We start from the raw sequence: 23,509 nt of genomic DNA on the forward strand, positions 1-23,509 counted from the left end.
ACCCTGGACTTTTATTTTTCATTGACCTTATGGCTCTGGAAATTTCTTCAATTTCAATTGTTTCCTCTAATTTTGCCTTCAAAGAATTTGTCAGTGTTGGTGTTTCTATTTCGTTTAATATATTGAAACTTTCTTCATCGATTTTATTTCTGCAGGAATAAGTATCATTTATGTATCAATGGATACCGCACCTCGAGTGCCCAGGTACCTGCGCTCTTGGCCCTTGTCCCTCACCCGACGTTGCCCTCTCTTTATGATGGTGCCGTCGTACCTGCGCTCCTGGCCTCCTTGTCTCTGACCCGAAATTGCCCTCTCTTTCTGATGGTGCCGTGGTACCTGCGCTCTTGGCCTCCTTGTCCCTCACCCGACGTTGCCCTCTCTTTATGATGGTGCCGTGGTACCTGCGCTCCTGGCCTCCTTGTCTCTGACCCGACGTTGTCCTCTATTTATGATGGTGCCGTGGTACCTGCGCTCTTGGCCTCCTTGTCCCTCACCCGACGTTGCCCTCTCTTTCTGATGGTGCCGTGGTACCTGCGCGCTTGGCCTCCTTGTCCCTGACCCGACGTTGCCCTCTCTTTACGATGGTGCCGTGGTACCTGCGCGCTTGGTCTCCTTGTCCCTCACCCGACGTTGCCCTCTCTTTATGATGGTGCCGTGGTACCTGCGCTCTTGGTCTCCTTGTCCCTCAACCGACGTTGCCCTCTCTTTATGATGGTGCCGTGGTACCTGCGCTCTTGGCCTCCTTGTCCCTCACCCGACGTTGCCCTCTCTTTCTGATGGTGCCGTGGTACCTGCGCGCTTGGCCTCCTTGTCCCTCACCCGACGTTGCCCTCTATTTATGATGGTGCCGTGGAACCTGCGCTCTTGGTGTCCTTGTCCCTCACCTGACGTTGCCCTCTCTTTACGATGGTGCCGTGGTACCTGCGCTCTTGGTCTCTTGTCCCTCACCCGACGTTGCCCTCTCTTTATGATGGTGCCGTGAAACCTGCGCTCTTGGCCTCCTTGTCCCTTACCCGACGTTGGCCTCTCTTTATGATGGTGCCGTGGTACCTGCGCTCTTGGCCTCCTTGTCCCTCACCCGACGTTGCCCTCTCTTTTCTATGGTGCCGTGGTACCTGCGCTCTTGGTCTCCTTGTCCCTCACCCGACGTTGCCCTCTCTTTATGATGGTGCCGTGGAACCTGCGCCCTTGGCCTCCTTGTCCTTCACCCGACGTTGCCCTCTCTTTATGATGGTGCCGTGGAACCTGCGCTCTTGGTCTCCTTGTCCCTCACCCGACGTTGCCCTCTCTTTATGATGGTGCCGTGGTACCTGCGCTCTTGGTCCCTTGTCTCTCACCCGACGTTGCTCTTTCTTTATGATGGTGCCGTGGTACCTGCGCTCTTTGTCCCTTGTCCCTCATCCGACGTTGTCGTCTCTTTATGGTGGTGCCTTGGAACCTGCGCTCTTGGTTCCTTGTCCCTCACCTGACGTTGTCGAACCTGCGCTCTTGATCTCTTGTCCCTCACCCGAAATTGCCCTCTCTTTATGATGGTGCCGTGGTACCTGCGCTCTTGGTCTCCTCGTCCCTCACCCGAAGTTGCCCTCTCTTTATGATGGTGCCGTGGAACCTGCGCTCTTGGCCTCCTGTCCCTCACCCGACGATGTCGTCTCTTTATGATGGTGCCGCGGTACCTGCGCTCTTGGTCTCCTTGTCTCTCACCCTACGTTGTCGTCTCTTTATGATGGTGCCGTGGAACCTGCGCTCTTGGTCTCCTTGTCCCTCACCCGACGTTGTCGTCTCTTTATGATGGTACCGTGGAACCTGCGCTCTTGGTCCCTTGTCTCTCACCCGACGTTGCCCTCTCTTTATGATGGTGCCGTGGTACCTGCGCTCTTTGTCCCTTGTCCCTCACCCGACGTTGTCGTCTCTTTATGGTGGTGCCTTGGAACCTGCGCTCTTAGTCTCCTTGTCCCTCACCCGACGTTGCCCCCTCTTTATGATGGTGCCGTGGAACCTGCGCTCTTGGCCTCCCTGTCCCTCACCCGACGTTGCCCCCTCTTTATGATGGTGCCGTGGAACCTGCGCTCTTAGTCTCCTTGTCCCTCACCCGACGTTGCCCCCTCTTTATGATGGTGCCGTGGTACCTGCGCTCTTGGTCTCCTTGTCGCTCACCCGACGTTGCCCTCTCTTTATGATGGTGCCGTGGAACCTGCGCTCTTTGTCCCTTGTCCCTCATCCGACGTTGTCGTCTCTTTATGGTGGTGCCTTGGAACCTGCGCTCTTGGTTCCTTGTCCCTCACCTGACGTTGTCGAACCTGCGCTCTTGATCTCTTGTCCCTCACCCGAAATTGCCCTCTCTTTATGATGGTGCCGTGGTACCTGCGCTCTTGGTCCCTTGTCTCTCACCCGACGTTGCCCTCTCTTTATGATGGTGCCGTGGTACCTGCGCTCTTTGTCCCTTGTCCCTCACCCGACGTTGTCGTTTCTTTATGGTGGTGCCTTGGAACCTGCGCTCTTAGTCTCCTTGTCCGTCACCCGACGTTGCCCCCTCTTTACGATGGTGCCGTGGAACCTGCGCTCTTGGCCTCCCTGTCCCTCACCCGACGATGTCGTCTCTTTATGATGGTGCCGTGGTACCTGCGCTCTTGGCCTCCTTGTCCCTCACCCGACGTTGCCCTCTCTTTATGATGGTGCCGTGGAACCTGCGCTCTTGGCCTCCCTGTCCCTCACCCGACGTTGCCCTCTCTTTATGATGGTGCCGTGGTACCTGCGCTCTTGGTCTCCTTGTCGCTCACCCGACGTTGCCCTCTCTTTATGATGGTGCCGTGGAACCTGCGCTCTTGGCCTCCCTGTCCCTCACCCGACGATGTCGTCTCTTTACGATGGTGCCGTGGTACCTGCGCTCTTGGCCTCCTTGTCCCTCACCCGACGTTGCCCTCTCTTTATGATGGTGCCGTGGTACCTGCGCGCTTGGCTTCCTTGTCCCTCACCCGACGTTGCCCTCTCTTTCTGATGGTGCCGTGGTACCTGCGCTCTTGGTCCCTTGTCCCTCACCCGACGTTGTCGTCTCTTTATGGTGGTGCCTTGGAACCAGCGCTCTTGGTCTCCTTGTCCCTCACCCGACGTTGTCGTCTCTTTATGATGGAGCCGTGGAACCTGCGTTCTTGGTCTCCTTGTCCCTCACCCGACGTTGTCGTCTCTTTATGATTGTGCCGTGGTACCTGCGCTCTTGGTCCCTTGTCTCTCATCCGACGTTGCCCTCTCTTTATGATGGTGCCGTGGTACCTGCGCTCTTGGTCTCCTTGTCCCTCACCCGACGTTGCCCTCTCTTTATGATGGTGCCGTTGTACCTGCGCTCTTGGTCTCCTTGTCCCTCACCCGACGTTGCCCTCTCTTTATGATGGTGCCGTTTTACCTGCGCTCTTGGTCTCCTTGTCCCTCACCCGACGTTGCCCTCTTTTTATGATGGTGCCGTTGTACCTGCGCTCTTGGCCTCCTTGTCCCTCACCCGACGTTGCCCTCTCTTTATGATGGTGCAGTCGTACCTGCGCTCTTGGTCCCTTGTCCCTCACCCGACGTTGCCCTCTCTTTATGATGGTGCCGTGGTACATGCGCTCTTGGTCTCCTTGTCCCTCACCCGACGTTGCCCTCTCTTTATGATGGTGCCGTGGTACCTGCGCTCTTGGTCCCTTGTCCCTCACCCGACGTTGTCGTCTCTTTATGGTGGTGCCTTGGAACCTGCGCTCTTGGTCTCCTTGTCCCTCACCCGACGTTGCCCTCTCTTTATGGTGGTGCGGGGTACCTGCGCTCTTGGTCTCCTTGTCCCTCTCCCGACGTTGTCGTCTTTTTATGATTGTGCCGTGAAACCTGCGCTCTTGGTCTCCTTGTCCCTCACCCGACGTTGCCCTCTCTTTATGATGGTGCCGTGGAACCTGCGCTCTTGGCCTCCTTGTCCCTCTCCCGACGTCCCTTTATGATGGTGCCGTGGTACCTGCGCTCTTGGTCTCCTTGTCCCTCACCCGACGTTGCCCTCTCTTTATGATGGTGCCGTGGTACCTGCGCTCTTGGTCCCTTGTCCCTCACCCGACGTTGCCGTCTCTTTATGATGGTGCCGTGGTACCTGCGCTCTTAGTCTCCTTGTCCCTCACCCGACGTTGCCCTCTCTTTATGATAGTGCCGTGGTACCTGCGCTCTTGGTCCCTTGTCTCTCACCCGACGTTGCCCTCTCTTTATGATGGTGCCGTGGTACCTGCGCTCTTGGTTCCTTGTCCCTCACCCGACGTTGCCGTCTCTTTATGATGGTGCCGTGGAACCTGCGCTCTTGGCCTCCTTGTCCATCACCCGACGTTGCCCTCTCTTTATGTTGGTGCCGTTGTACCTGCGCTTCACGTCTCACGATTATCTTAACATTTCTGTATTGCGATGTGATTCAGAGCTGAAGGAAATACAGCTGACTCATCTGGAGGTCATCAATTTTAACATACAGATATGGCATTATTGGAAGACTTCCAATCTACTTCCTTTAAACTAAAGCATTTGTCTTTCTGAGACCTGAACCTCAAGCCATCGACTCTGATTTAAAACAGGTAGATGGTAGAAAGTTAAAGCACATAATCTGTTCATTCACACAACACAGTCGGAGATAACTTCTATTTCATTTTCGCATTTGTACCAGGCGGGCAATTCAATTCAAGATGCCGCAGTTCAATGTGCAAAGTTGCGACTCTTAGGCGTGCCAGAAACCTACGTTCAATCCCAGACCCTGATCTAGGACCCACAAGACTTCAGGGTTTCCTATTTCACCGAGCTGACATACCATGATGTCGGATGTAGCATCATAACGTCGGATGTAGCACATAAATGTCGGATGTAGGACCGTAATATTGGATATAACACCTAATGTCAGATATAACAGCTGAATGCCTGATGTATTATCTGAGTGCCGGATGTAGCAACTGAATGCCAGATGTAGCAACTGAATGCCAGATGTAGCAACTGAATGCCGGATGTAGCAACTGAATGTCGGATGTAGCAACTGAATGCCGGATGTAGCAACCGAATGCCGGATGTAGCAACTGAATGCCAGATGTAGCAACTGAATGCCGGATGTAGCAACTGAATGCCGGATGTAGCAACTGAATGTCGGATGTAGCAACTGAATGCCGGATGTAGCAACCGAATGCCGGATGTAGCAACCGAATGCCGGATGTAGCAACTGAATGTCGGATGTAGCACATTGATGTCGGTTGCAGCACCTTAATATTGGTTGTTACAACTGAATATCGGATCCGGCACCTGAATGTGTAACATTGTAATGTATGATGTAGCAACTGGATGTCGGATGTAGCACCTCATTGTCGGGTGTAGCACGTCAATGTCGGAACTAGCTCTTAAATGTCGGATCTATAATCTGAATGTCCAATGGAGCACCTCAATGTCCAATGGAGCACCTCAATGTCGGTTGTTGCACCACAGTGCCTGGTGTAGCACATTTGCGGGTCCATAGAGTCACGGGGCTTCTTAATCGATTCGAACTTTGTGACAACATTCAAGAAAACTATGTAATGAAACAAACATAATATTTATTTACATGTTTATGTACAAAATATACTGCAGTAATATATATATGACTGGGGTCAAGTTATATTACCACAGAGCCGGGAATGTAGCCACATAGTTTTAAACATATCACATGTCACGGTATATTTACACACATACCAATACACAGTGACAAGTTCCCTTCAAGGGAAGGGATATTTTATCAAACTTGTAGTTTGTATTTTAACATTTATCCAACATTATTGTTTTCCTTTTAATATTAATACCATATATAGTTGTATCGGAATTATATGACCATCGCGTTCACGTGTGCTTGAGTGGAGAGTTCCGCATCACCATTGTCCGAAGCATGTGTCGTATGATCTTATCGTATGAAACACGCGTGAAGCACTCCCATCATAATAACCCACCGCACATGTGCACTTCAGAACTTTTCAACACACGTGCCACGTGTCAAATGTACGTGTCATGTCATTAAGCTTCAACTATCGCCATCACTGGCACCCGTACGCGCACGTTGCCTGATGCAAGACATGTCCATACGTCTTACGTCATCGATGGCAAAGACACTGACACGACAACAAGCTTCACCTTTCGTCACCGCTACCATACACACTTGCATATGTCTCAGTGCCTCGATTTATGTCATACCTGTCAACTACACGTTCGTATTATTGTCTTATAAAACTCACGTTCACATATTTGGAACATTTATCTTACGTCACAGCTGTAACGTGAACTTTTACATGTCCAGATATCTCTCTTTAAGACACTGCTGTCAAACACACGTGCACATATTTCATTCTATCACCCTTTTAACCACTGTCATATACCTGCACATGCTTTACCACACCCAGCACACGACCGGCTCTCAGGGTCATTATACTCGTGCATCAATCACCTCTTTGCAATCCCAAGGATGTAACGTTCTTCTTGGCATACTTCATCAGGCAATACAGTAACTATAATAATAAATATATAATATTTTCTAAAATATATTCAAGATTCAGTAGAGTTACCAATTCCTAAACTCTGCGGCAGTGATGCTAAATGTTTTACAAACATCTTTTTATTTATCACACAATATCATTAAAGTTTGCATATATAGACCGGAAGCCGAGTTTCCGTGAACAGCATCTCAAGAATGCGTCAGATGGATGTCAGTATTTGGCTAGAAACAAAATGTAGTCTCGGATTCGGGATTCAAACTCAACAGCTTAAACGATATAAAACTGAATGGTCATGCTACATGGGTGTGGGCGTGCCATGAATGTATGCTAGCTTGACAAGAGTTACGATCAAACAACAGCCACATGCCAACACATATTAATATATACATTCATCAAACGGTTGGCTGGGATGGAGGTATTGTATCACTACAGATGAGCGTACTGAGTTGCCTTTCACAATTCAGGGATAACAATCTATTTTAAACCATGTCACACTTTTAAGGAGTTTTTTCCATTCTAATGAAGAGCTCTAAGCGCTTTCGGTTCTCTACTTGCATGTGTACATTGACAGACATCAACATATTTCTAAGTACACTTGTCGAACTATGGCAAGAACTGTCACGTCTTTAAGGCAGAAAGAATACAATTCCTGTAAGTTACTTCGTCGGTGCACCTCCAGGCAAACATAATGAAGCGACCATACAAATTTCACAGCTCTCAGTTCATCGCTGGATGATTATCAGAAGCCAACAAAGTTGTTAATGTTGGCCCTCGAGACGCTGTTCTCCCGGGAGACAGAGACGAGGGACATGCGGGACTTGGTTGGGGAGCAATTGGGGGCAGGGAGGTAGCGGATGCACCCTGTCGACGACTCAGGACTACGGAAGTACACTCTTTCTGTTGTCTTCGAGGATATGGAACTCTGGGACAGCCGTCGTCCCTGGCGATGTGCGCCGATGAAGGATCGGCTGGTGCTGGTGACCTCCCCAAGTTTCTTGCTTCGCCATCGGGAACGTAGACAGCAGCAACATCGTTTAAATTCTCTTTTGAAATTAATCGTGAACATCCCTGTAATAGACAGTGCGTGTTGAGGAAGCGGTATAGCAGGGATGTATGCAATGTTGACAGTCACAACCGCTATTAAAGAGTCAGCTTCGGAGTATCTAGCAATGTATTGCAAACACAGTGTGACTGAAATATGTGTGTGTTTCAGTTAGACTGTGTTTGTCTTTCTATGTCAGAAGGAGCATGAGTACATGTACTGCTGACCCGTGGCAGATTTACTGGAGAATGGGTTTCCGTTTAATCGTTGTTTAAACCATCTGTGCCATTTCTTGCTTTCTCGGCGAAATGCAGTGGTAAACATGCCTGCAACGAAAAGGCACCTGAGTGTCAATCTGATTGGAAAGATTTTTTTGACCTGCTTAATTAAAATGTATACTTTTGAAATTTGACTTTTTCAATTAGAATATTAAAAAAGCATGCAGTAAATTGCAGAAAACACTTCAGCTAACAAATGAAAGGATTTCAGTGCAGGCATGTATTACAACTTGTTTCGTCGCCACCAGAGGAACACACTTTTACATGAACAGACAGCACACGCAGACCGAAACGCACATATCTAACCAAAGAAAGACAGTGAATGAAAGCAGTGGCCTAGTGTCACTTTTCAGACAGGTTAGGGGCGGTCGGGTAGCCTAGTGGTTAAAGCGTTCGCTCGTCTCGCCGAAGACCCGGGTTCGATTCCCGACATGGGTACAATGTGTGAAGCCCATTTCTGGTGTCCCCCCGCCGTGATATTGCTGGATTATTGCTTTAAAACGGCGTAAAACCATACTCACTCACTCATCGTACCACGTGCCAACCTAAATATACTGATAAATATAAAATCATTTCGATTCTCTTTCTCAACATTGGTATCAGTACGTATTCTTCAGCCACTCAGACGAATTAAGATGAATAGTTTATCTCCTCTCCTCCCTCAGTCATTATCAATTACATGATGAATACGAACCAGATATATAAGAAGAAATGAAGACAGAGTTACTGTGATGCTGGTAATTGCCTTACCACAGCCAATAGAGTACGATATTTAATGTTTTGTGACCCACCGTTAACGAGATGTTTATAGTTTATGTTAAGAGACTGAGATATGATGCTGTTTACATCATGCCGGTGCTAAGCCACCACTGCACTATTCAGATTACCTATTAAAGATACATGGATATATTATATACCTGACATAAGAAAAAATACCTTACTAACTACAGACACTAGTAGAAATATTTCACCCTCCACAGAAACTTGAATATATAATTCACTTACTACAGACACTGTGACAAATCATTAACCAACCACACACTAGGGTTAACCATTCACCTACCACAAACACTGGGATAAATAATTCACCCACTACACACTAGTGTTAAGCATTCACCTGCTTCAGACACTGTGATAAATCAATCACCAACCACAGACTAGAGTCAACCATTCACCTACGACAGACATTGGGATAAATCATTTATCTACCACAGAATAGGGTTAACCATTCACCTACCACAGACACGCGGATAAATAATTCACCTACCACAGACTAGGGTTAACCATTCACCTACTACAGACATTGTACCTGCCACATACGCTATGATAAAGTATTTACCAACCAAACATAAGGATAGATAACATACATACCACTTACACTGGAAAAATTACTTCTCTACCAGATACACTGGGATAATTCATTCATCTGCCACAGTAAATCACCTACATCACAGACAATGGATTACTTCCTACAGACACAGAGATACATAATTCACCTACCGCATACATTAGGAAAAAAAATTCACTCACTGCATACACTAGGATCAATATTTCACCTAACACTGATACTAGGATAAATAATTCTCCTACAACAGACACTGAAATAAATAAACAAATCACCTATGATTCTCGTATTGCAGCCATTAGGATAAATAATTCACCTTAGACATCAGAATAAATAATTATATAATTACACCTACAACAGACAGTAGTATAAATACTTCATCTAGCGCAGACACTAGAAAAATATATCATCGACTATAATAAATAATTTACCAACTACAGAACCTGGGATAAATATCGTACCTACACCTGACCCAAGGATAAATAATTCTTCGACCAGAGGCACTGGGATAAATAAGTCCTGCCAAAAACACTAGGATAATTAATTCATTTACCACAGACACTAAAATATGTATAATTATCCTACCACACACACTGGGATAAATAAACCACCTACCACTTCCATTAAGACACACCATTCACCTACCACAAACACTGAGATACATAAGTCACCTACCGGAGAATAATGACTTCACCTGCCACAGATTTTAGAATACATACTACATCTGCCAGAGACACTAGGATATATCATTTGCCTACCACAGACACTACGATATACCATCTACCTTTCACAGACACCAGGATATATCATTTACCTTCCACAGACAAAAGCATAAACCGTCTACCTATCAAGACACTAGGATATACCATCTAATTATCACAGACACTGGGATATACAATCTACCTATCACAGGCACAAGGTTATACCATCTACCTACCACATACACTAGGATATACCATCTACCAATTACATACACTAGGATGTACAATCTACCTACAACAGACACTAGGATATACCATCTACCAATTACATACACTAGGATGTACAATCTACCTACAACAGACACTAGGATGTACCATCTACCAATTACATACACTAGGATGTACAATCTACCTACAACAGACACTAGGATGTACCATCTACCTACCACATACACCAGGATGTACCATCTACCTATCACAGGCACACGGGTATACCATCTACCTATTACAGACACGAGGAAAAACCATCTTCCTATCAAAGGCACTAGGATGTACCATCTACCTTTCACAGACACCAGGATATATCATTTACCTACCACAGACAAAAGCATAAACCGTCTACCTACCACAGACACTATAAAATACCATCTACCTATCACAGGCACAAGGATATACCATCTACCTATCACAGACACTAGCATATACCATCTACCTATCACAAACACTAGGCTATAACATCTTCCTATCATAGACACTAGGATATACCACCTACCTATCACAGACACGAGGATATACCATCTACCTATCATAGACACTAGGATATATCATTTACCTACCACAGACAAAAGCATAAACCGTCTACCTATCACAGACACTAGGATATACCATCTACCAATCACAAACACAAGGATGTACCGTCGACCGATCACAGACACTACGATATACCATCTACCTATCACAGACACTATGATATACCATCTACCTATCACAGACACTGGGATATACCATCTTCCTATCACAGACACTAGGATATACCATCTACCTATCACAGACACTGGGATATACCATCTACCTATAACAGACACTGGGCTATACCACCTACCTATCACAGACACTGGGCTATACCACCTACCTATCACGGACACTAGGATATACCATCTACCTATCACAGACACTGGGGTATACCACCTTCATATCACAGACACTAGGATATACCACCTACCTATCACAAACACTAGGAAATACCATCTACCCATCACAGTAACTAGGATATACCATCAACTGATCACAGGCACTAGGATATACCATCTACCTATCACAGACACTAGGATATACCATCTACCTATCATAGACACAAGGATATACCATCTACCTATCACAGACACTAGGATATACCATCTACCTATCACAGACACAAGGATATACCATCTACCTATCATAGACACAAGGGTATACCATCTACCTATCACAGACACAAGGATACACCATCTTCCTATCACAGACACAAGGATATACCATCTACCTATCACAGACACTAGGATATACTATCTACCTATAACAGACACTAGGATATACCATCTACCTATCATAGACACAAGGATATATCATCTTCCTATCACAGACACTAGGATATACCATCTACCTATCATAGACACAAGGATATACCATCTTCCTATCACAGACACTAGGATATACCATCTACCTATCACAGACACTGGGATATACCATCTACCTATAACAGACACTGGGATATACAATCTACCTATCACAGACACTGGGATATACCATCTACCTATAACAGACACTGGGATATACAATCTACCTATAACAGACACTGGGATATACAATCTACCTATCACAGACACAAGGATATACCATCTACCTATCACAGACACTAGGATATACCATCTACCTATAACAGACACTAGGATATACTATCTACCTATCATAGACACAAGGATATACCATCTTCCTATCATAGACACAAGGATATACCATCTACCTATCACAGACACAAGGATACACCATCTTCCTATCACAGACACAAGGATATACCATCCTCCTATCACAGACACAAGGATATACCATCTTCCTATCACAGACACAAGGATACACCATCTTCCTATCACAGACACAAGGATATACCATCTTCCTATCACAGACACAAGGATACACCATCTTCCTATCACAGACACAAGGATATACCATCTTCCTATCACAGACACAAGGATATACCATCTTCCTATCACAGACACAAGGATATACCATCTTCCTATCACAGACACAAGGATATACCATCTTCCTATCACAGACACAAGGATATACCATCTTCCTATCATAGACACAAGGGTATACCATCTACCTATCACAGACACAAGGATATATCATCTTCCTATCACAGACACAAGGATATACCATCTCCCTATCATAGACACAAGGATATATCATCTTCCTATCACAGACACAAGGATATACCATCTACCTATCATAGACACAAGGATATACCATCTACCTATCATAGACACAAGGATATACCATCTACCTATTACAGACACTAGGATATACCATCTACCTATCACGGACACTAGGATATACAATCTAACTATCATAGACACAAGGATATACCATCTACCTATCACAGACACTAGGATATACCATCTACCTATCATAGACACAAGGATATACCATCTACCTATCATAGACACAAGGATATACCATCTACCTATTACAGACACTAGGATATACCACCTACCTATCACGGACACTAGGATATACCATCTACCTATCACAGACACAAGGATATACCATCTCCCTATCACAGACACAAGGATATACCATCTACCTATTACAGACACAAGGATATACCATCTACCTATTACAGACACTAGGATATACCATCTACCTATCGCGGACACTAGGATATACAATCTACCTATTACAGACACTAGGATATACCATCTACCTATCATAGACACAAGGATATACCATCTACCTATTACAGACACTAGGATATACCATCTACCTATCACGGACACTAGGATATACAATCTACCTATCACAGACACTAGGATACATCATTCACCTACCATAAACAATAGGGTCCATGCAGGAGTTGGAGACGGCAAACAGGAAGAAACCTTTGTGTATTGTATGGTCCACTTTCCGAGCCGATTCCCTGAAATCACAGCAAACATCGTCATCATACTACACAGCTGGAGTCCACGAAGACTACTTCCATTTACGGTTATTTCTTGTTTGCTTTTCCTTTAATGTATAACTATTGTCCCGATTTCCTACGATAATGTTCATCAAGTTCAGCGTCCCTCAACTAGTTGTTTTTCTGTTTATACATGTCTATTTATTTCATAAGCCAACTGATTTTGTCTCATTAGACAGAACATGCAATCTTATCTTTTAATACGCATCCTTGAGGTAAAAAAAACAAGAAGAAATAATAACGTTAAATAATTCATGATGTGCTTATAAACATTTTTAAGAAATAAATTAATAAATTAATAAATGTATAGTTTGTACAGCAATTAACAATCAGTATCGACTATGGACAGTGCGCTTATCGCCTGCAACCAAAGGATGTTTACAGCGGGATACTTTATACAAGACTATCGGGTTAAAACAGTTCCATGTAAAGTGACTTAGGTGCTGAGGGATAGTACGCAGCTGTCCCGAATGGTCTTTTTTGTGGGATTCGGTTGAGATCCGACACGAGTACCCAGCTGTCCGTTGATTTCTAGTTGGGAGGGATCACCAAAAGAGATTCGACTGCATAGTGTTTAGATATCTACATAGCTTCTGGCGCACTTTCCTGGGATGCGGGTAATGACCGTTTTGAGTTACCCCCATTTCGCTTACGTATTTGCACTCTGACCCTGCTAAGTGATTCATTGAGGGAGATGGTGAAGAGGTGTGTGAGTGATGTTGTACTTGGCACTGGATTTCTGAGGCAACTAACTTGTTCCTTACAGAACTTGTCCATTTCTCTATTGCTTCTGGCATATTCGTTTCCCTGCTGCATCTGATATAATGCTTCATTGATTTTTGTTATTGATTTTCTATTGCTTCTAGAAAAAGACTTCTGTGTTGCTGCTACTGGTATGATGGTCCTTAAATATTTGAATTTCAAGGTGGGTATTACATTTTATATACACCTCAAACCCCTCGCCCCTCCACCCACACACCTATCGTTACCCTCGCTTCCTACGCCCATCAAGATGTGGAGCATGTTGATCATATAATAGTCACATTCTAGAAGGTTAAACGCATGGACGGACATAACATAGTAAGTGCTACTGAATGGCCGTGTTTTACTCTTCAAAATATATATATATATATATCCAAACTTTACATTTGGAGTACAAACGAACTATTACGTACGTTGAGATGTATAGTACTTACTTGTCAAACCACCACCAAGCTGATATGACAAAATATGGTGTCCAACACATGGCAAATACGCCCACTGAAAGCAGAAGAAAATAATTAATAAATTTTAGGGAATGGCAAATAGGATACAACCGACGCCAACACTGATCCCGAAACGTGCCACACCAGACATGTCGACGCACAAATAAAATTTATAAGGCCGGGGAAGAAAGGAATTAATGTCATTTATGCAATTTAGAAGCGAGTATGACGTGGCAAACGTAGAACAACCAATTAATGTCGACATCCTTCAATTTCTCGCCGAAGGTTATTTGAAAAATGCAGGTTGACTTTCCGCCTTAGCACCAGGAGCGCAGAACATTTTTTTTACATTTTTGAAAGGCAAGCTAATTTGATTTATCCAATTACGATTCATTAATAGACTGGTGTTTATTTATAGTCGTTATTCCCTGTACCATCATAACATTTTGTGAATATAAATTGAATCCATCTCATTTGTCTATGACGTAACAATAACCGGATGTTGTTGTTTCATCTGAGTGACCATGTGGTCTGGTAAGGTAATCATATTTAGTTCTGTTACTTTCATATGAGTTCGTTCGATGAGCTAGGGCATAGATATCATGTATACATGTACATATATAGTCACCTGATTACAAAAATGGCAAAATATCTTATTCCGTTCCTTTTGCCTAATTGGCTATGATTGACGACACCTTATTCCATTACCATCATCTTATGACTGTGATATAAACAATATATGTCTCGCTACTTTAATCTGATTGTGTTGAACAACGTCTTATTCCACTCTTGAATCTCATAAGCTATGATGTAACAATAACCTTTTACTTTCACATGATTGACACAAATTTAACAATGTCGTGTTCCACTACTTTCTTCCCAGGAGGTTGCCTTAGAAATAAAAACACTTTTGCTTAAAGTGTCTTCCTTGACAATAGGAGTGCAGAACACTTCTTTTTACTTTCTTGAAACGCAAGTCAACTTGACTTGTCATATTACGTTGAATTAAAGAGATGGGTCTCTCTTATCACTTGACTACCAACATTTTAGTCATTCAAGACATCAATAGCTTTATCTCTATTAAGAGTGTCATCATTAAAACAATATCTTATGCGCTACTTCAAACTGATTGAATATGACATAACAATATGTTATTCCGCTACTTTCACTTGAATGACTATGAAGTAACAATATGTTTATTCTGCTACATTCACTTGATTGACTATGATGAATAAACATCGTACGTCGCTGATTTCATCTGATTGGCTACAATGTAACAATATATTATTCCACTACTGTCACTTGATTGACTAAGAAGTAAACAATGTTTTAGATCACTACTATCACTTGATTGACTAAGAAGTAAACAATGTATTATTTCACTACTATCACTTGATTGACTAAGAAGTAAACAATGTATTATTTCACTACTATCACTTGATTGACTATAATGTAACAATGCATTATTTCACTACTATCACTTGACTGACTATAATGTAACAATGTATTATTCCACTACTGTCACTTGATTGACTAAGAAGTAAACGATGTATTATTTCACTACTATCACTTGATTGACTAAGAAGTGAACAATGTATTATTTCACTACTATCACTTGATTGACTAAGAAGTAAACAATGTATTATTTCACTACTATCACTTGATTGACTAAGAAGTAAACAATGTATTATTTCACTACTATCACTTGATTGACTAAGAAGTAAACAATGTATTATTTCACTACTATCACTTGATTGACTAAGAAGTAAACGATGTATTATTTCACTACTATCACTTGATTGACTAAGAAGTAAACAATGTATTATTTCACTACTATCACTTGATTGACTAAGAAGTAAACAATGTATTATTTCACTACTATCACTTGACTGACTATAATGTAACAATGTATTAATCCACTACTGTCACTTGATTGACTAAGAAGTAAACAATGTATTATTTCACTACTATCACTTGATTGACTAAGAAGTAAACAATGTATTATTTCACTACTATCACTTGACTGACTATAATGTAACAATGTATTATTCCACTACTGTCACTTGATTGACTAAGAAGTAAACGATGTATTATTTCACTACTATCACTTGATTGACTAAGAAGTAAACAATGTATTATTTCACTACTATCACTTGATTGACTAAGAAGTAAACAATGTATTATTTCACTACTATCACTTGATTGACTAAGAAGTAAACAATGTATTATTTCACTACTATCACTTGATTGACTAAGAAGTAAACGATGTATTATTTCACTACTATCACTTGATTGACTAAGAAGTAAACAATGTATTATTTCACTACTATCACTTGATTGACTAAGAAGTAAACAATGTATTATTTCACTACTATCACTTGACTGACTATAATGTAACAATGTATTAATCCACTACTGTCACTTGATTGACTAAGAAGTAAACAATGTATTATTTCACTACTATCACTTGATTGACTAAGAAGTAAACAATGTATTATTTCACTACTATCACTTGACTGACTATAATGTAACAATGTATTATTCCACTACTGTCACTTGATTGACTAAGAAGTAAACGATGTATTATTTCACTACTATCACTTGATTGACTAAGAAGTAAACAATGTATTATTTCACTACTATCACTTGATTGACTAAGAAGTAAACAATGTATTATTTCACTACTATCACTTGATTGACTAAGAAGTAAACAATGTATTATTTCACTACTATCACTTGATTGACTAAGAAGTAAACAATGTTTTATTTCACTACTATCACTTGATTGACTAAGAAGTAAACAATGATTATTTCACTACTATCACTTGACTGACTATAATGTAACAATGTATTAATCCACTACTGTCACTTGATTGACTAAGAAGTAAACAATGTATTATTTCACTACTATCACTTGATTGACTAAGAAGTAAACAATGTATTATTTCACTACTATCACTTGATTGACTAAGAAGTAAACAATGTATTATTTCACTACTATCACTTGACTGACTATAATGTAACAATGTATTAATCCACTACTGTCACTTGATTGACTAAGAAGTAAACAATGTATTATTTCACTACTATCACTTGATTGACTAAGAAGTAAACAATGTATTATTTCACTACTATCACTTGATTGACTATAATGTAACAATGTATTATTTCACTACTATCACTTGACTGACTATAATGTAACAATGTATTATTCCACTACTGTCACTTGATTGACTAAGAAGTAAACGATGTATTATTTCACTACTATCACTTGATTGACTAAGAAGTAAACAATGTATTATTTCACTACTATCACTTGATTGACTAAGAAGTAAACAATGTATTATTTCACTACTATCACTTGATTGACTAAGAAGTAAACAATGTATTATTTCACTACTATCACTTGACTGACTATAATGTAACAATGTATTAATCCACTACTGTCACTTGATTGACTAAGAAGTAAACAATGTATTATTTCACTACTATCACTTGATTGACTAAGAAGTAAACAATGTATTATTTCACTACTATCACTTGACTGACTATAATGTAACAATGTATTATTCCACTACTGCCACTTGATTGACTAAGAAGTAAACGATGTATTATTTTACTACTATCACTTGATTGACTAAGAAGTAAACAATGTATTATTTCACTACTATTACTTGATTGACTAAGAAGTAAACAATGTATTATTTCACTACTATCACTTGACTGACTATAATGTAACAATGTATTATTTCACTACTATCACTTGATTGACTAAGAAGTAAACAATGTATTATTTCACTACTATCACTTGACTGACTATAATGTAACAATGTATTATTTCACTACTATCACTTGATTGACTAAGAAGTAAACAATGTATTATTTCACTACTATCACTTGACTGACTATAATGTAACAATGTATTATTCCACTACTTTCATTTGATTGACCATGAAGTTATATTATTCCACTAATTTCACTTGACTATCATGCAACAACTTCGTACCCCGCTGCTTCTTTTTATTGAATATGATGCAACATCTTATTCCAATACTTTAACCTGATTGGCTACGATGTTCAACCATCGTGTGCCGCTGCTTTCATCTGAAATGCTACTATGAAAGAATCCTTTTTTCAGCGATACGTCACTGACGGTCTACATTTGAAAGCTCTTGGTGGCAATGGTTGTACCCCAGTTGTAGTAAAAAATGGCATGATAGTATTTCCTTGTCTTCTTTTCTCAGTCATTACAATGTCATTAAGTCTGCTAAAGTATAGTATACGCTCAAAAAAAGTATGGAGTAATACTATGATCAGTCGTCAAAGAAAGATCAGTTTTGAACACGTGATTGCCAAAAACAGAAGGGTTTCGGAACCTAAGCCTTACTCCCAAAACTTGCATGTGGACAATGCAGTTCCTCTGTGCACATGGGTAGGGGGGCAGTCTTGATTTCTCACTTCAGGGAAAGGTCGTCAAATCGCAATTTGAATTGTTGATTTTCATTTTATCAGAAACAAGTAAGCTCTCAGCTCTGGCTTTGATGCAGTATCTGTGGTCAGATTGGGAACGCGTCTTCTACAACGTGATGACCGCCTGAGGGCTATTGGCATGTTTCAAACTGGAAGAACACAGCGAGAGAAAACCAATATGCCCCATATGGCTCAGACTGATTTGCAGACTTTGGAAAAGGTTTCTGCAGACACAAAATGTTAATGATCGGCTCCGCACATGGCGACCCAGGTCAACATCAGAAGTCCAGGATCGATTAATCAGAAGCGAGGCCAATCAGCCAGTGAAATCGCTGTTCACTTGCCAGGGCACTGGCGTTAACGTTACTGACCATAAGATTAGAAATCGTATGAATGCAACTAATCTGCATGCTCGGCGCCCCACGTGTTGTATCATCCTCAACAACTCGACAAATTCTTGCCCCGATGTCAATGGTGTTTAGAGCGTAAGGGTATCGGCGATGGTAACGTGTAATGTTTTCAGATTGTTCGTTCCAGATTCACTCCGGACTTTCTGGAAAGGCTTGGACGTGTCTGGAGGCGTCCCAACGAACGCAGTGAAAACGTCACATAAGCCAACATGACATATTTCGGGGTGGACTATACTTGTGCCGTTTGCGCGCCATGCTGGTCCACTATAACGCTCGTGTCCACCGTGCATGTATAGTAACCGACTACCCCGAGCAGCAAACCATCACCTGAATGTAATGGCCAGCCATAGGCCCCGAGCTTTTCCCCAATAGAGCACGTCTGGGACGGGACCAGGATACGTGAACGCCGATGTCAAAGGCCACAACATCATGACGTTTTCCCAATACAGCACGTCTTGGACATGATCGGGGGACGTGTACGCCGACCTAAAAAGCCACAAGCTTCGTCAGCCGAACTGAGCAAGGCGCTGCAAGAGTAGTCGACACGACTCCCTTAAACTGGCATTGGGAGATTGATTTGGGCCATCCCAACCCGAATAAACGAATGTTTGTCTAATCATGGGGACATGGCCATCTCAAACGTTCATTCGTTTACTACACACCCCTATCGACTTTCTTGGTTGTTTGCATCCTCGCAATACACAACCAACATTGATTGTCATGTTGGACCTAGTCCTTCCTTTTTCTTATTTATCCCCGCCGATCATTGGATACCTCTTTGTATTTCTGTACGTATTTGTTAATTTCGACAATCCACTGCATATTTTGGAGAGTATAGATTTATATGCCTGACATATGATAAATCGTTTATTGGAGCTTTATGTGATTCGAGTGTGTTATAACACAATTTCATGTACCTCAAAGCCGTTTATATTTAGATATGAAAAGTTGTAATGGGTATGTGTGGAAACTGACAATTAGGGGAAATTGAGTAGTGAGTAAGTTTGGTTTTACGCCGATTTTAGCAATATTCCAGCAATATCACGGCGGGGGATACCAGAAATGGGCTTCACACATTGTACCCATGTCGGGAATCGAACCCGGGTCTTCGGCGTGACGAGCGAACGCTTTAACCACTAGGCTACCCGACCGCCCCCAGGGGAAATTGAGGATGCATTACATATTATATTGGTATGTGATAAGTATTATCATCTTTGAGAAGAGTGTATTCCGTTTAACAACATTCATAAAAACGCAGCATCGATCAGTGTCCAACTGTGTGGGGGTTATAATAATTGTACTGCGACTCAGAAGAGCACAGACGAGATTAAGTCAGACTGTCACAGATTGCGTGATGCTTTGTCTCTTCCCCTTGACTGATCCCTATAATAATCGCTGTAATAATGGATATTAGAATAAACAAAAGGGCACTTTCCAAATTGTAAGACAATTTCTATAATTATGTAATTTTTATTTATGAGGGGAACTGGTAAGAAAAGCCCTTGCGTCGAACATATCTGTGGTCGTTAAGTAACTGGCGAAACTGTCCTGTATTAAGTATAGATTACTATTCCATGAGCATGTAATTACGTGTGAACAGAAATGGATATGTTCTACATAATCTATTTTAATATCGCTGGATACAAGTATTTGTTGGTTAAACGAGTTTGATCTTTCCCTACATTTGGTCTCAGCTGTCGTATGGGACCGACCATTGTTCATGATTTGTTTCTCTTTTTGTTTGTTGTTGTTGTTTTGGGTGTGTTTTTTGTTGTTGTTGCTTTTGTTGTCCTGTATTGTTTTTTATGTTTTTTGTTTGTTTTTTAAATACTTGTTTTATAATAAACACCTTGCAACAATGTGTTTTGAGGCTGACAAAAAAAGGTTTTATCAATGTGAAGCGCCATTATTCTTTCAAAGCTTTTGTCACAGTATCAGAAGGTCGGTCCCCAAAGCAAAGATTATAAGATCGTGGTTTATTTCAGTGATGGATGTCTCTTCAAAAGGTACCATATAGAAACCATTTATAATGAGTTGAAACTAGAGCCATCCTGTCATCTTTTACCAAGATTTGTTTCATTTTGCAACATACAATCAACTGCAACTGCACCCCGCCCGCAGAAAGGAAATGCAATTTATGTCATCTCGATGACATAGGGAATAAATGCCTTGCTGTCTTACATTGTTATAATTCCAATGACATCAGGAAATTATACAGATTATGTCAGTATCGCAACAGGCCATACATTTCATGTTCTATAAGTATATGGTAAGTATTATCATCTTCGAGAAGAGTATATTCCGTGAACAACATTCATAAAACCGCAGTAATGACCAGTGCCCCACTATGGTGGGGTTATAATTGTACTGCGAAAAAAGCCCAGACGAGATTAAGCCAGACTGTCAGAGATGAAGTGATGATTTGTCCCTTCCCGTTGACTGATCCCTATTATAATGGCTGGCTGTAAGGATGGATCTTAAAATATATGAATGGGTACATTTCAAATTGTAAAGACAACTTCTACAAGGAAAAGCCACAATGTTTTGTTTTTTATGAGGGGAAGTGGTAAGAAAACCCCTGACTACTATACTGTCCTGTATTAAGTATAGATTACTATTCCTTGAACATGTAAATCCGTTTAAACAGAAATGGATATCTCCTTTGTAATGTATTTTAATGTCACTGGATACAAGTTTTGTTCGCTATTTAGCTTTCCTCTTAAAACATAAGCGCTGTTATGAAAATATGAAAAGTTGTAATGAGCATTTTTAGAAACTGTCAATTCTGAAATGCAAAATAGATTTTCTGTCCTGAGTGGGTCGAGGTGCATGGGCCATATGCAAGTGCTGTGAAGACAAGAATGGACGTGAAACAAAAGCAGTCCCTACTTACTGTCTGATGTCATCTGTTCATAAAGTAAAAGGTGTGAAGACAATGGGCAAGCAATAAGGTAACGACTCTGTACATGTTGTAGACGCCACAAGGTCCTATATTGGACACATTATCTACCATATGATATACGTGAATGACATAGACGAATACGCACCAATTACGAGAGTCATCTTCAACGTACGTATCCTTGCCCGTTCAATATTCCCCATTGCGGATCGCCTCAGCCCAATTTTTGCCCTTGATGATGTATCTTGAAGCTCATCTGAAATGACGACAAATTTCTCTCAAAATAAAGTGTGTTAGAATGTGTGAGTTTAATTAGTTTTGAAAAGATCTCTCACGTGTACGTTTTACTTTATAAGAATCTGATCGATTTCTTCCGTAGAAATTGAGTGGGTTTCTTCCACAGTAGGGGAGTAAGGTGTGAAGACGCCGAAAGATGACATACTTTTACTTTGCCTGGATTTTTTTGAGATTTCACAGAGTATGAGCGAGTAGGAGACTGTGATGATGAGAAGCGGCATGCCGTAGACGGCGATCACGTGGAACAGGTTGTAGGCCAGCTCGTGGATGGGCGTCGGGAAGAAGTTGAACGTGACACATTGTGTAAACCAGGGGTAGACCGGGTGCTTCTCCACGTGGAATATGACGCTCTGGAACAATGAGGTTGCACGTACAGATACCTGGTACAGTTATCAGGCTATTAAGTGAAGTAAACAGTACAATGAATAGTATTGTACAGCCTTCTGAAATTTGTTTCATATTTTCATAAAATTAATGCGCATGACACTATTCACACACAAAGCTCGACGTTCCCTCTCAACTGTCAGTGTTCAAATCTCAAAGTGAAACTCTCCCCCACTCTCCTCACAGCATTCAGTGCTCCTCTCCCCGCGCTCCACTACCACCGCGCTCCACCTAATCACACAACGATCCACTGTTCTTATCACCAGTTTCCCTGCACCACACAACATTCTCTAAACACCACACTCAACATACAACGTTCTCTGAACACCACACTCCACTCAATATTCTCGGAACACCACACTCCACACTACATACTCGAAACACCACGCTCCAAACAACGTTCTCTAAACACCACGCACAGCGCAACATTCTCTAAACACCACACTCAACATACAACGTTCTCTAAACACCACACTCAACATACAATGTTCTCTGAACATCGCACTCCACAAAGTATTTTCGGAACACCACACTCCACACAATATTCTCGGAGCAACACCCTCCACAAAATATTCTCGGAACACCACACACTACATAACATTCTCTAAACACCACGCTCAGCACAATATTCTCGGAACACCACGCTCCCCACAACGTTCCCTAAGCACCACCAACAACACAATATTCTCTATACACCAGACTCAACATACAATTTCTCTGAACACCACCCTCCACACAATATTCCCGGAACACCACGCTCCTCACAACGT

General features: G+C 42.0%; 1 protein-coding gene across 2 annotated transcripts in view; it reads right to left on the minus strand.

Moving 5' to 3' along the window:
* Positions 1 to 5,547: 5,547 nt before the first annotated feature.
* The window catches only part of LOC124149486 (adipokinetic hormone/corazonin-related peptide receptor variant I-like), a 62,545-nt gene continuing 44,583 nt past the window's right edge, over positions 5,548 to 23,509 (minus strand). Inside the window, exons 2-6 of one of the 2 annotated variants that reach the window (XM_046521107.2) lie at positions 22,501 to 22,705; positions 22,207 to 22,314; positions 14,271 to 14,334; positions 12,944 to 13,032; positions 5,548 to 7,559 (exon numbers count right to left, since the gene is read on the minus strand). In XM_046521107.2, the coding sequence (XP_046377063.1) occupies positions 7,231 to 7,559; positions 12,944 to 13,032; positions 14,271 to 14,334; positions 22,207 to 22,314; positions 22,501 to 22,705 (795 nt within the window). In that variant the 3' untranslated portion in view covers positions 5,548 to 7,230. Of the gene's footprint in view, positions 7,860 to 12,943; positions 13,033 to 14,270; positions 14,335 to 22,206; positions 22,315 to 22,500; positions 22,706 to 23,509 lie in introns of both variants that reach the window. The other variant, XM_046521109.2, reaches the window with a different exon arrangement.

Source organism: Haliotis rufescens, unplaced genomic scaffold (assembly GCF_023055435.1).
Source record: "Haliotis rufescens isolate VD_foot unplaced genomic scaffold, xgHalRufe1.0.p SCAF_1, whole genome shotgun sequence".
Taxonomy (NCBI): domain Eukaryota; kingdom Metazoa; phylum Mollusca; class Gastropoda; order Lepetellida; family Haliotidae; genus Haliotis; species Haliotis rufescens.